The 12,161-nt window shown below is 52.8% G+C and overlaps 1 protein-coding gene across 1 annotated transcript; it reads right to left on the bottom strand.

The window, feature by feature from the left end:
* Positions 1-7,817: 7,817 nt before the first annotated feature.
* Positions 7,818-8,750, bottom strand: LOC128947363 (olfactory receptor 14J1-like). Its single transcript, XM_054291617.1, has one exon. The coding sequence runs from the start codon at positions 8,748-8,750 to the stop codon at positions 7,818-7,820; it is 933 nt and encodes a 310-aa protein (XP_054147592.1).
* Between the last annotated feature and the right edge of the window lie 3,411 nt (positions 8,751-12,161).

The raw sequence follows: 12,161 nt of genomic DNA, 5'->3' as shown, positions 1-12,161 counted from the left end.
GGGAATACCACTTAAAAAATTAGGTAATAACTTAAAATAAACTTTATATCTTTGCAAAAGAACAGCTTTCAGCAGCATTTAACTTAGCTTAGAGCTTGTGACAAAACCTTACTTACTGATATCTGGATATCTGACTGACTCAGCTATCCAAAGCACTTAAACCCCTCAGAGAGCAGCATTTCTGCCACATTTCCCCAGCACAGGCGCTCCTGTGTGCACACAGACACCAAGAGTCAGTGCAAGGCACCTGTGAGCAATTCCCCTGAGGGCAGGAAATGCTCACTGCTAATGCTTTGGCATCTCCCCAGTGGGTGAAGGGTTGAGCCTGGAGGAGTGGGGGGATCGGCCCAGGCTCCGTCGTTGTTCAGGATCCCCGAGTGCAGCAAACGGGAGAGTTCCCGGCTGGGAGAGGCCCCACTCAGAGGGAGTCGCTGGCCCAGGAGAGCTCCAAGGGCTCCTTTTGGAGCGCTGTTTGCAGGGCCCCAAGAGAGGGGCTTCAGTCCCAGCAATGGTTCATCCTGGCCACACTTGGCACCAACAGCTTTCTTTGGATCCCTGTGATAACAGGGATGTTGTGCCACGGAGGGAACAACAACAGTTCCCAGGGCTGCTCCTACAGAAACCAGGAGCTGGTTGGGCAGCAGCAGTGCCTGGAGCAGACAGTGTTTGTGATGAGCTGCAGAGGAGCTGAGCCCAGGGGCTGTTGGCCAAGGCCGAGGCCCAAGGTGCATTTCTCAGCTGGCAGGGTGGCCTGAGAAGTGGAGGGGGGAATGCAGCAGCACAGGGCCATGGAACCAAGGGACCATTGTGACACTGTGGGGTCCTGTGAGACCAAGGGAACATTGTGACACTGTGGGCCCCTTTGAGACCAAGGGAACATTGTGACACTTTGGGGCCCTGTCAGACCAAAGAGCCAGTGTGACACTGTGGGGCCCTGTGACATCAAGGGACCATTTTGACACTGTGGGGCACCATGGAATCATGGAGAGCACTGTGACATTGCTGGGCCTCATGGAAACATGGAGACCATTGTGACACTCTGAGGCCCTGTGGAATAAGCAAACCATTGGGACACTGTGAGGCCTCATGGAACCAGTGAGACCATGAGGAAGTCTATTGTGATACTATGGACCTCCTCATAGTGGCCCTGGGAGGACCATTGTGATACTGTGGGGCCTCATGAAATCAAGAGGCCTTTGTGACACTGCAGGGCTGCATGGAACCAAAGCTCCAGGGTTACACAGAGTGGCCTCCTGTCATCAGTGGTCCATTGTGACACTGTGTAGCCAGAGGAGACCATTGTGACACAGCAAAGCCCCAGGGTCCAAAGGTCCATTGTGATATTGCAGACCTCATGGAACAGAGGAGTCCCATGACATTGTGGGGCCTGGGGAACCATGGAGACCATTGTGACACTGCAAGGGCTCATGGAATCCTTGGGACCACTGTGACACTTCAAGGGCTCATGGAATCCTTAGGACCATTGTGACACTGTGGGGCCTTATGGAACCTAGGGGCCACTGTGACATTGTGGGACCCCATGGAACCTAGGGGCCATTGTGGCACTGCAGGTCTTCTTGTAATCAAGGGGCCATTGTGACACTGCTGGAACCCCTGGAATCAAGTCACCATGATGACACTGCGGGGCTCCATGGATCCAAGGCACCATTGTGACACTATGGAGCCCCATAAAACCAAGAGAATACAGAACAGCTCTGGCTGGTTTGGCCTCCCATGGACTGCCTGACTGGTACAGCTGACCTGTGCATGTTGAGGGTCACTTCTCATCTGCTGCTGAAACACTAGGGCTCTGTGCTTTCCTTCCCAATGGAAAAGAACTGTCCTTCTGCTCCAGGCACCCATGGCCAGAATTGGGATTTCACCTCCAAATTTCCTTATATCCTGATATTGTTCCCATAGGAATATTGCCAGGACAAGTCTGGCTGGCAGTGGTTTCACAGTAGTCACTTCTCATCTGTCGCCAAAACACTGAGGGAGGGTCCATGCTCTCCTTCCCATGGGAAAGAACTGTCCTGCCTCTCCAGGTGCCCATGGCCGAGATTGGTTTTCCACCTCCAAAATTCCCTAAATTCAAAGACTGCTTCCAAAAATAATCTGCCATTCCTGACACGTCTGGCTGGCCTTGGCCTACTGAGGCTCTCACCTGCCTTCCAAACCTTGGAGCTGTGTGCTTTCCTTCCTATGGAAAAGAACTGTCCTTCTGAACCAGGTGCCCATGGCCACAAATGGGATTTCACTTCCAGCATTTCCTGTAGTGAAAGACTGGAGGAGACTGTTGGCTCGAAACATTTTGTGTGTGGAGGAGGAAGGGGCAGGTCCAGCCTTGCCCTGCCCTGGAACCCCAGCCCTGCCCTGCCCTGTGACCCCAGTACCCCCAGAGCCTCTATCCCAGCCCAGCAGTGTCTGCCAGTCCCTGGCACAGCACAGGCAATGCTCCACAGCCACCTCTGCAGCCCCCAGCCCAGCTCCTGAGGGACCAAATGACCCCAAGTCCCACCTGGGGGAAGGGCCCAGGATGACCAAGGGGTATTTGAGGCTGACCACATGGCAAGCACACATCTTGACCCTACCTCCTCTTGGAATTTCCATCTGAAACGTTCTGGAATCCAGGAGTTGGTAGCTGTTTGTGTGCTCCCCTGTATTTTGTTTTATTTCTTTCTCTCTTTCTGTGTTTTCTTTTCCTTCTTCTAACTCCCTCTTCTTTCCAATTTTGAGTAACTTAAAATTGAACAGGCTTAGAATTTGTAAAGGTGAAGGGGCCAAGTTAATGCTTTGAGAATTGTGTTGTGTTGATTGAATGTCATATTAAACCTTTTGCCAAAGTTTCTCTGATTTTCTAAAGTTACCAGTAAAAGCTGTTTTGTTGTTTTGAGCTCCTGAGAATCTTTTGTTGGTATTGCTCCAGTGAGTTCAACTCAGAGTATGGAAAGAATTGTAATTCCTTTTAAATATCTCTTTTAGAGAGTTGTTTGGGGGATGGGAGTCAGGGCTTGTGTGCCCTGCTTGGCACAGCCCAGGCAGGGCTTTCCCAGCCACATTCCACACTCCATTTCCCAGCTGGAGCCCCTGCTGCCTCTGAGTTGTGCTGCTCCAGCCCCAGGGACGCTCTCCTTGTCTGCCCATTCCCCCACGGTCTCTGGGCAGGGGTGGCCTCAGTGGGGGCTGCTGACATCCTCTGCACCTTGGAGGCTGCTGCTGAATTGTCCTGCTCCAGAGGCTTGTTCAGCCTTCAGCTCTTCAGTGCAGGAATACACTGTCTCAGGGCTCATTAACATTGAGAACACCTTAAAAAGCCAAGCCTCTGAGAACAATTTAATTTTAATTTTTAAATATTTTGCAGTTAATTAGACAAATTCCAGTAGTGTATTCAAGTTGAATAGATTCTATTTAAAAAGACAGTGAGAAAAGATTTCTTAGGTCAAATTGAGGGTTTTTTTCCCCTGTCCATTTACATATACATGCAATCTCCAGCTGACACTGAATCCAAGTACCTCCTTATGCAGTTGGAATAGATATGAAAATCAAGACCCTTGATGGCTGACAATCAATTAGACTCTGTCTCTACCCCCACCCCACCATTTCCCCCATCCAAGCCCTGGCACTCAGAGTAGCCTTGTACAAATCTGAGCTCCCTCCAGGCCAGGCTGCACCTGCAGCTTTCAGCTCCTTGGCTCCAACTTCCACCTGCTTTCTTTGGAGAAGGAGCTGCCCGAGAAACAGAGGGATGTTCATTTCTTTTCAGCCAAGAAACCCCTGGGAACTAAGGTGTGTGCTGGAATTCAATGCACTCCCCATCCCACAGCAGCCCTGCATTTCCCTCCTGCAGCCTTGGTCTCCAGCACAGCCATGGAGGCTCTTTGGGCTCTGGACTGTTGCTGCAGCCCCCAAGGGCAGCTGAGCTCTGCCTTTGGCACAGTCAGGCCTGGCCAGCACAGGCCTTGCTCAGCAATTGCTTGTGTGAGCCTGGCCTTGCTGTCAGCCCCGGAAGTGGCTGCGTGGCCCCTTTGTGGTCCTTTGCTTGCCCAGCCATGGTGGCCCAGCCCCTGTGCAGGCCCAGCCCAGGCCAGGAGCATTGCGGCTGGGAACGGCCCCTGTGCCGTGGTGCCCACAGCAGCCTTGGGACTCTGTGCCCCATGGCCTCCCTGCTGGGCAGTCTCTGCCAGCTCCTACAGAGCCCGTGGCACCTGTGGGGCTGCACAGACAGCCCTGCCCCGGGCTCTGCCACCCTCTGGGCCAGCAGAGAGGCAGCCAGGGCTGGCCATGGCTGGGAACAGGCCCTGAGCCCTGCAGGAGGATGGAGCTGGGCCACAGCCAAACTCAGCCCAGGCCAAAGCTGGGCTCAGCAGTCAGGGCTGCCTAGGCAAGGGCACAGAGGCTGGTGCTGACAAATATCCTGGGCCCCCTCCCTGCTCTGTCCATGCCCCCAAGGGCACAGAGCAGCCTCCTCTCTGGGCCACTTGCCTGTTTGCAATGCCTTGCACAGGCCCTGGCCCTGCCCCACAAGGCCTGGCCTGATTCCTGCCCCTGCACACTCAGCCAGGCTGAGATGGACACTGATGGTTTCTGGGCCAGGCTCTCTGAGCCCAGCCCAGCTCCCTGCAAGCTCTGTCAGCTGCCCTGAGCTCTGGGCAGCACCAAGGGCCTCTCCCAGCCCAGCCCAGCCGGCTCTGGCCCCACAGCTCTGCTCAGGCCAGGCTGCTCTGGGCACTGTCCCCACAGCCTCAGCCCCTGGCAAGGGCACAGCAGCAGCTGCAGCTGCCACAGGACTCAGCCCCAGCCATGGGGGAAGGTGCTTGGCCAAGGCCAAAGGAGGCTCCCTGGCTGCCCTGCTCCCCTCTGCCTGAGGTGCTGAGAGCTCTGCAGCCCCTGCTGCCATCCCATCTGCCCAGGGCAGCACAAGAGCCCCGGCCTTGGGGCCCTCAAGAGCTGCTCCTGCTCCAGGCCCAGGGTAGGGCCCATCCCAGAGCTGGGGCAGCCACAAAGTTGTGCCCATTTCTGTTCATTGCTGCTCTGATGGGGATGGATCCTTAGCCACTTGGAGGTTGCGGGAGAACTTTGCTTCTCCAGAGGCCTCTTCTTTCTTGACCACTTCAGTTCAGGAATTCAGTGTAAAAGGCTCATAAATATTTGTTCCAAAACACCTGAACAAGAAGAACCCCAGGGAATTATATAAATATTCAATTTGACCGTGGTAATTATACACATTTAAGAAGTATATTCAAAGTGAATATACTATATTGAGAACAATGCAGTGAGAACTGTTTTGTCCTCTTTTCTTTTCCTATTTATAGATTGATATCAGCAATGTCCAATTGATATTGACTCCCAGACCCTCCTAATGCAGTCTGAATACACATGAAAATCAAGACCCTTCATGGCTGCCAATCAATAATACTTTGTCCCTACCCCCTCCCTACCATTTCCCTCAGGAATGATGTGTCCAGCAGGAGCAGGGCAGTGATTCTTCCCCTGTGCTCAGCACTTGTTGGGAAGCACCTCAAGTTCTGTGTGCAGTTCTGGGCCCCTCAGTTTAGGAAGGACATGGAGGGGCTGGAGCGTGTCCAGAGAAGGGCAACAAGGCTGCTGAGGGGTCTGGAGCACAAGTCCTGTGAGGAGTGGCTGAGCGAGCTGGGGCTGTTTATCCTGGAGAAGAGGAGGCTCAGGGGAGACCAGGCAGTGTCAGGGCACAGATTGGACTTGATGATCTCCAAGGTCTTTTCCAACCCTGCTGATTCTGGGATTCTCTCAAACCCTTGGAGCAGTCACAGGATGAGCCCTGGGCCTCCTCTTCAGAAGCTGCAGCAGCCCAAGTCCCTCAGCTTCTCCTCACAGCCCCAAAGCCCAGCCTGTCAGTCCTGCAGAGCCTCTGCAGCTCCTCCTCATTGCCCAGAACAGGCAGCTCCAGAGCCAGACACAGCAGCCCAGATGTGACCCCTGGCCTGGGGTGCCTCTGGCAAGGGAGCAGCATGAGGCACTGCAGGAGCCTGCAGACAATTCCTGCAGCAGTTGTAGGATGATCCTGCTCCCCAAGGGACGTTCCCATGGGGCCAAGTCAGGAACTGCAATGGGGAGTGGAGCCAGACAGGAAAGGGCAAAGAAGGATGGGATGTTTGCAGGGGAAGGAACAGGGATGGGCAAGAGCAAGAAATTTATATCGGGGAAAGAGTAAAGAAAGCAAAGGTGAAGCAAAGGAAATGCTCAGGGCAGTTTGGGGGTGGCTGCCAGGCAGCCCTGGCTCTGCGCAACATTGTCTGCAGTGGGACAGGAAACTCCCAGCTGATGGGAACAAAGTTTCTGGCTGACTGCAGAGGCCAGGACAAAGCTGAGTGGTTTCCCTGGTGTCCCCCAGCCCTTGCTGGCCCCAGGGGCTGATGGCATTTGTGCTCCCTCAGGTTCATGTCCCCACACCAACAGCATGGGGGTGCTCCCCCTGCTGTGTGCAATGCAAACAGGGGCTGCTGAGCCAGTGCTGCCGTGTCTGTGCCTGCAAGGATGGGGCACCTGTGTGAGCTGGGGGAGAGGCCAGGGCTGCAGAGGGGGGATGTTGTGGGCAGCTCCATGAGGATGCTCTGGGACGCTGCCCTGGGCTGTGCAGCGCACTGGGGATGGATCAGCTCCTGCTCTGCTGCTCCTTTCTGTCTCCCCCAGGGCCCTTGCAGAGCCCCCGCAATGCTGTTTGTGCCCAGCCTGCCCACGGCCAGCCTGGGGCTGCTCACAGGGCTTTTCGTGCTGAGCATTGGCCTGGGTGTGTTCTTGAGAGAGCCTGGGCAAGGAGCCTGGAGCCCCCAGGGCCTGGCCTGAGGCGTCAGCACTGCCCCAGCAGAGCCCATGGCCTGTCCTTGCTGCAGCCACGGCACTGCCACCCCCAGGGCTGTGTCCGGCCCTGGGAGCACTCAGGCCCTGCAGCAACACCAGGGCCACCAGGGCAGTGGGGCAGGGCCATGGCAGCAGCACTGGCAACACCAAGTGCTGCTGCTGCTGGGCACAGCTGCTGGGCCAGCCCTGATCTGCCCCCAGCTCTGCACACAGACATTGCTGCTGCAGCTCCAGAGAAGAGAACAGAAGGGCATCTCTGGTGAAAACTTTGCTGCAAGATCCTTTAGTTCCTTCACATACACCAAGAGTGCAGCCCCTCATTGACACAGTCTGTGGTGACAGGGAAGGTGGAGAGAAAGAAAATGAGAAATGACACAAACAATGGATTTACATTGTGTAAATATTTTTAAATTAAAACAAAAAAAGAAAGATAAACCACAACCAAACAAACAAGAAGTATCAAAGATGACTTTTATTACAAGTGATTTGCAGAAATTGGCCAGCAGTTTAATGTGGAGAGCCTGGTTCAAGCATGGCTTAAAGAAAGAGGCCATGAAGGTATACAGCTGATGGAAAAGTAAAAGGTAGCTGTAAAGCAGCATTTCCCAGGCTTGATTCTGTAAATAATTAGGTTTTCAAGCACATTTTTATAAACAATAAGATTCTCAGACAGTCTTCTCATAACAGGCAAACATTCTGTCCTTGGCTGCTCTGGGAACAGATAGCTGCTCTGGGAACAGATATGAAGGTTTTGAGAACTTTTCATATCACGGTGAGAACACTGATCCTGGTTTCAATAAACAAACCACAGGTATTGTAAACAAAAGGAGGGTTGGAGTTTTCTCTGTAGCCTATCGTGAGCTTGAATTTTGCAATATGCATGAAGTCAATTAACATTGTTATAAAAGGTGACTGATTTGATCAATAAAATGGAGTCGATGCTCATCAATCGGATGGTCGTCTCCCTTCACTTCAATAGTTTAATGTTCCCGAAACCATCCTGTCATCAGTCTCCACACTGCAGCCTTGAGCTGCTGGTTCCTGAGGCTGTAGATGAGGGGGTTCAGGACTGGAGGCACCACTGAGTACAGAACAGATAGTGCCAGATCCAGGAATGGGGAGGACACGGAACGGGGCTTCAGGTAGTAAAACACAGCAGTGCTGATGAACAGAGAGACGACTCCCAGGTGAGGGAGGCTGGTGGAAAAGGCTTTGTGCCGTCCCTGCTCAGAGGGGATCCTCAGCACAGCCCAGAAGATCTCCACATAGGAGAAAACAATGAAGACAAAACAACCAAGTGCTAAAGAGATGGAAAACACAATAACCCTAAGTTCCCTGAGGTAGGAATTAAAGCAGGAGAGCTTGAGGATCTGGGGGATTTCACAGAAAAACTGGCCCAGGGTATTGCCATGGCACAGGGGCAGGGAAAATGTATTGGCTGTGTGCAGCAGTGAATAAAGAAAGGCACTGGCCCAGGCAGCTGCTGCCATGTGGGCACAAGCTCTGCTGCCCAGGAGGGTCCCGTAGTGCAGGGGTTTGCAGATGGACACGTAGCGGTCGTAGCACATGATAGTCAGGAGGGAAAATTCTGCTGAAATGAAGAACAGAAAGAAAAAGAGCTGTGCAGCACATCCAGTGTAGGAGATGTTCCTGGTGCTCCAGAGGGAATTGTGCATGGCTTTGGGGACAGTGGTGCAGATGGAGCCCAGGTCGCTGAGGGCCAGGTTGAGCAGGAAGAAGAACATGGGCGTGTGCAGGTGGTGGCCGCAGGCTACGGCGCTGATGATGAGGCCGTTGCCCAGGAGGGCAGCCAGGGAGATGCCCAGCAAGAGGCAGAAGTGCAGGAGCTGCAGCTGCCGCTTGTCTGCCAATGCCAGCAGGAGGAAGTGCCTGATGGAGCTGCTGTTGGACATATGCTGTGTCTTGGCATGAGGATCTGTAGAAAAAGTAATCATGGAATAGCTGGGTTTGGAAAGGACTTTAAATATCCCAGCACAGCTTGGGGCACTTTCCCCCCTCTGCCTGCCCAGGGCTCTGCTGCCTGGAGCTGTCCCTGCCAGCAGCTGCTTCCCTGTGCCCAGGGCTGGGCCCTGCAAGTGCTGCCAGAGCCCAGCCCAGCCCTGGGGGCTCAGCTCTGCCCCGCAGACCCCTCCCAGCTCTGGCACTGCCCAGGGGAGCTCTGGATCTGCAGGGTCTGATGGCAACGTCAGAGCAACCCTGAGGAGGCTGCAAAAGGGACACTGATGCTGCCTGTGATGGGCCCTGTGCTGATTTATGTCACTCCCTGTCGGATTTTCAGCTGTTTAGATGGTCTGGAAAGGCCCGGGATGGCCTTGGGCAGCCCGCGCTCCAAAGGACGAGAAGGGACTTCAGATCTTTTCTCGGTCTCGGTGTTTATTAATTGCTTATCTAAACGATTTTCTCTTGGCCTGACAGAGTTCTGCTCAGCAGTCAGCCATGGGCACACACACTGAGAGTCCCCGGGGCGGCCACTTATCTTTATACTCGGAGTTACATATATAATATTTATCATTTTTCTCCAATACCCTCTACCCTTATTAACCAGTGCACTTTTGGTAAGGACCAATCCCAAAGTGCCAACATCACCACAGAAGATGGAGGCCAAGAAGAAGAAGAAGAAGGAGAAGGACACGCCCCAATTCCTCCATCTTACTTCTTTAGACCCCCCTGTACAGAAATCTTAAACCCTGTATCTCACACTCCAATTAACTTATCCCTTCACCATTCACCCCGGTGAAATCCTCCTATCCTCATACTGATGTCGTCTCCCGTGTGGGATCAAAGTCTAACCACCAGACATTTCTGGCAACATTCCAGGACTCCCAAGCCCCCCAGGGGTGGTCTTGGTCACCCTGCACCCCAGTCCTGAGAGGCTGAAATCCCACAACTCCCTGGTTTATCCAGATCTTAGACAACACTTTTTTTTTGTCCACCTGAACTGAGAAATGAAAATATATCTCCAGTTTCCCATCCTGGCAACCCAGAGCAATAGATTATTAAAGCAGGATTTTCCCTTTTATGCAGCCCCTGCCTTCCTGCGCTCCATGTATAATCTACGTGGAAATGTTCTGCAGTCAAATGCCATGCTGAGAGCAGTCCTGAACAATGCAGCATCCTCACCTCACAAGGAGAACACTTCCAAGCCTTACCAGCTGTCTCCTCCCACCCACATCTTGTCCCCCAGTGCTGGGAGCAGCTGCCAGGGCTGGCTGAGAGCTGTCCCTGGCAGGCAGCAGAGTCCCTGCCCCAGCACAGCACCCTGGGCTGCAGGATCCTGCTCTGCAGGACAGCCCTGGGCACCCCTGGCTGCTCTGCACAAGAGACAATCAGAGAATGTACTCACAGAGTCTGTAGGCATTGGGATGTTCCAGCTTCAGGAGATCACTCCAGGAGCTGCAGCTGCATTGTCCTGCAGCCCGAGGTTCCTGTGCCAAGGGCGGGCAGTGATTCTGCCCCAGGCACTTCTCAGCACCTTCCCAGCCCTGACTGATTGAAGCTCTTTGCGCCTCTGTGCTGTGCCTGGGGTGGCTGCAGGCAGTGCCCCAGCCCTGCTGGGCTGGCAGAAGAGCTGCTCATCAAGAGAAATGTGCTTTTGAAGCTCTTCTTGGTTACCAGGAGCTACCTCTGTGCCAGGAGCCCAGCCCAGCTCAGCAGCACAGACACAGCACAGGGACTTTAATGAGCCTCTGGGGCTTTGTGCTCAGGCCCTGAACATCAGTCCCTGAGAGGGAGCTGAAGAAAACTCTCCAGAACTCCAAGTCAGAATCACACTCCAAAGTTTCTTGGACTTTTAATGGGTCCCACCGAGGTTCATGACTGAGAAAGTGTCCCCAGGCAGAGCAGAGAACTGGAGGCAGTGAGGACAGGTGAGGACAATGAGAAGACAAGTCTTGGTGCCCTGGGGCACAGCAGGGTCTGTGCCACCCAGGGCTGGGAGGAGACACCTTGTCCTGAGGCCGTCGGGCCTCCTGGCACAGCCCCAGCCAGGCTGGGCACTGTCAGCCCCTTGTTCTGCCTTCAGCATCCCCCCCTAGCCCACATCCCAGTGGCCTCAAGGATCTGCTGGAAGGAGTCCCTGGGGAGCCTTGCTCAGCAATGGCCCTGGGGGCTCCTTCATGCTCACAGAGTTTTTCAAAGGACTTTGGGTTTGGGTTTTACCTTGGAGTCTCTGAGAGGTTTGTGAAATCATCGCCTCCAATTATCTGCTGTAATGAGTCTCTGGAGAGGCTTTGTCAGTAACACTCAGTGGGGCTCATTAATGCTTCAAGTTACTTCAGTTATTTTAAGGTACTTGGTGTTTCCCTTTTGATACAGACTCTGTGAGAAGTTTGTGCAATCATGGCCCCAATTATCTGCTTTAACGAGTCCCTGGAGAGGTTTGTACTGACACTCAGTGGTGCCTATTAATACTTTGAAGTACTCAAGGTTTTTAAAGTACTTTGGATTTTCCTTTCCACACTGAATCTCTTAGAAGTTTTTGTGCCATCCTGGCCTCCAGTTCTGTCCTCCAAGGAGTCCATGAGGAGCCAGTGTAGGGGATGGACCTCAGTGGGACCCATCCATGCTTTGAGACACTTTGGGGTTTTCTTCTAACTTTGACGCCTGGAAAGGTTTGTGTAATCTCCTCTCAGGCCCTGAGATTCCAGGGCTCAGCTCCAAATGCACCGTGTGGCTCATTAGGATCAAACAAGTCCTGACAAACCATGGTTCTGCCTTGATTTCCCTCTGCTCTAGTGCAGTTCATCAGAAATATTTCGGTAGTGGTTTTCATTCACCAATTTGAGATTTCTTGGAGAATGCAGCAATTATTGTAGTGGGTTCAGTATTGGGTAATTACCAGTGCACTCAGTAGAATACACTTACTCATTTCCTCTTGTGTGATAAGGTTAGGAGAACAGCAAAGCAGGCTCAAAACTTTAAGAGGGCATGAGGAAAAGTTCATCAATAGCAACTAAAAGAAAGAGTAAGAAGAACAAAACTTTCAGAACACTTCTCCTCTCCCTGCAACCTTTTCTTTCTTACTGACAATATAGAGAGACAAACCTAGAATTTTCAGTCAGTTTACCCCAACTGGAATAGTCTTTCTTGAGTTCACTTAGGGAGAGAAGTCTCTCTTTCATGCTATGGAGACTTCTCCAGAAGAAACACTTCTCTTGTGGCTCTCAATTTCCATGAATAGCAACTGCCCAGAAAAATCTGCAATTTTGACATCCCTCCCAGTTTTTCAAAGCTCTTTTACAGATGTGTTTATGGGCCATGTCAACCTATGGGGCATTAGTTTAAAGATGAGCTGTTTAAGAGCA

The sequence above is a fragment of the Melozone crissalis genome, unplaced genomic scaffold (genome assembly GCF_028551555.1).
Source record: "Melozone crissalis strain CALT ecotype California unplaced genomic scaffold, PUWL_Pcris_2 ptg000097l_1, whole genome shotgun sequence".
Classification (NCBI taxonomy): domain Eukaryota; kingdom Metazoa; phylum Chordata; class Aves; order Passeriformes; family Passerellidae; genus Melozone; species Melozone crissalis.
Note: the sequence above shows the minus strand (reverse complement) of the source record. Positions and strands in the feature narration are given on the sequence as shown.

Excerpts from the sequence above, each read along its gene's own strand:
- LOC128947363 (XM_054291617.1), bottom strand. The coding sequence starts at position 8,750 with ATGTCCAACAGCAGCTCCATCAGGCACTTCCTCCTGCTGGCATTGGCA.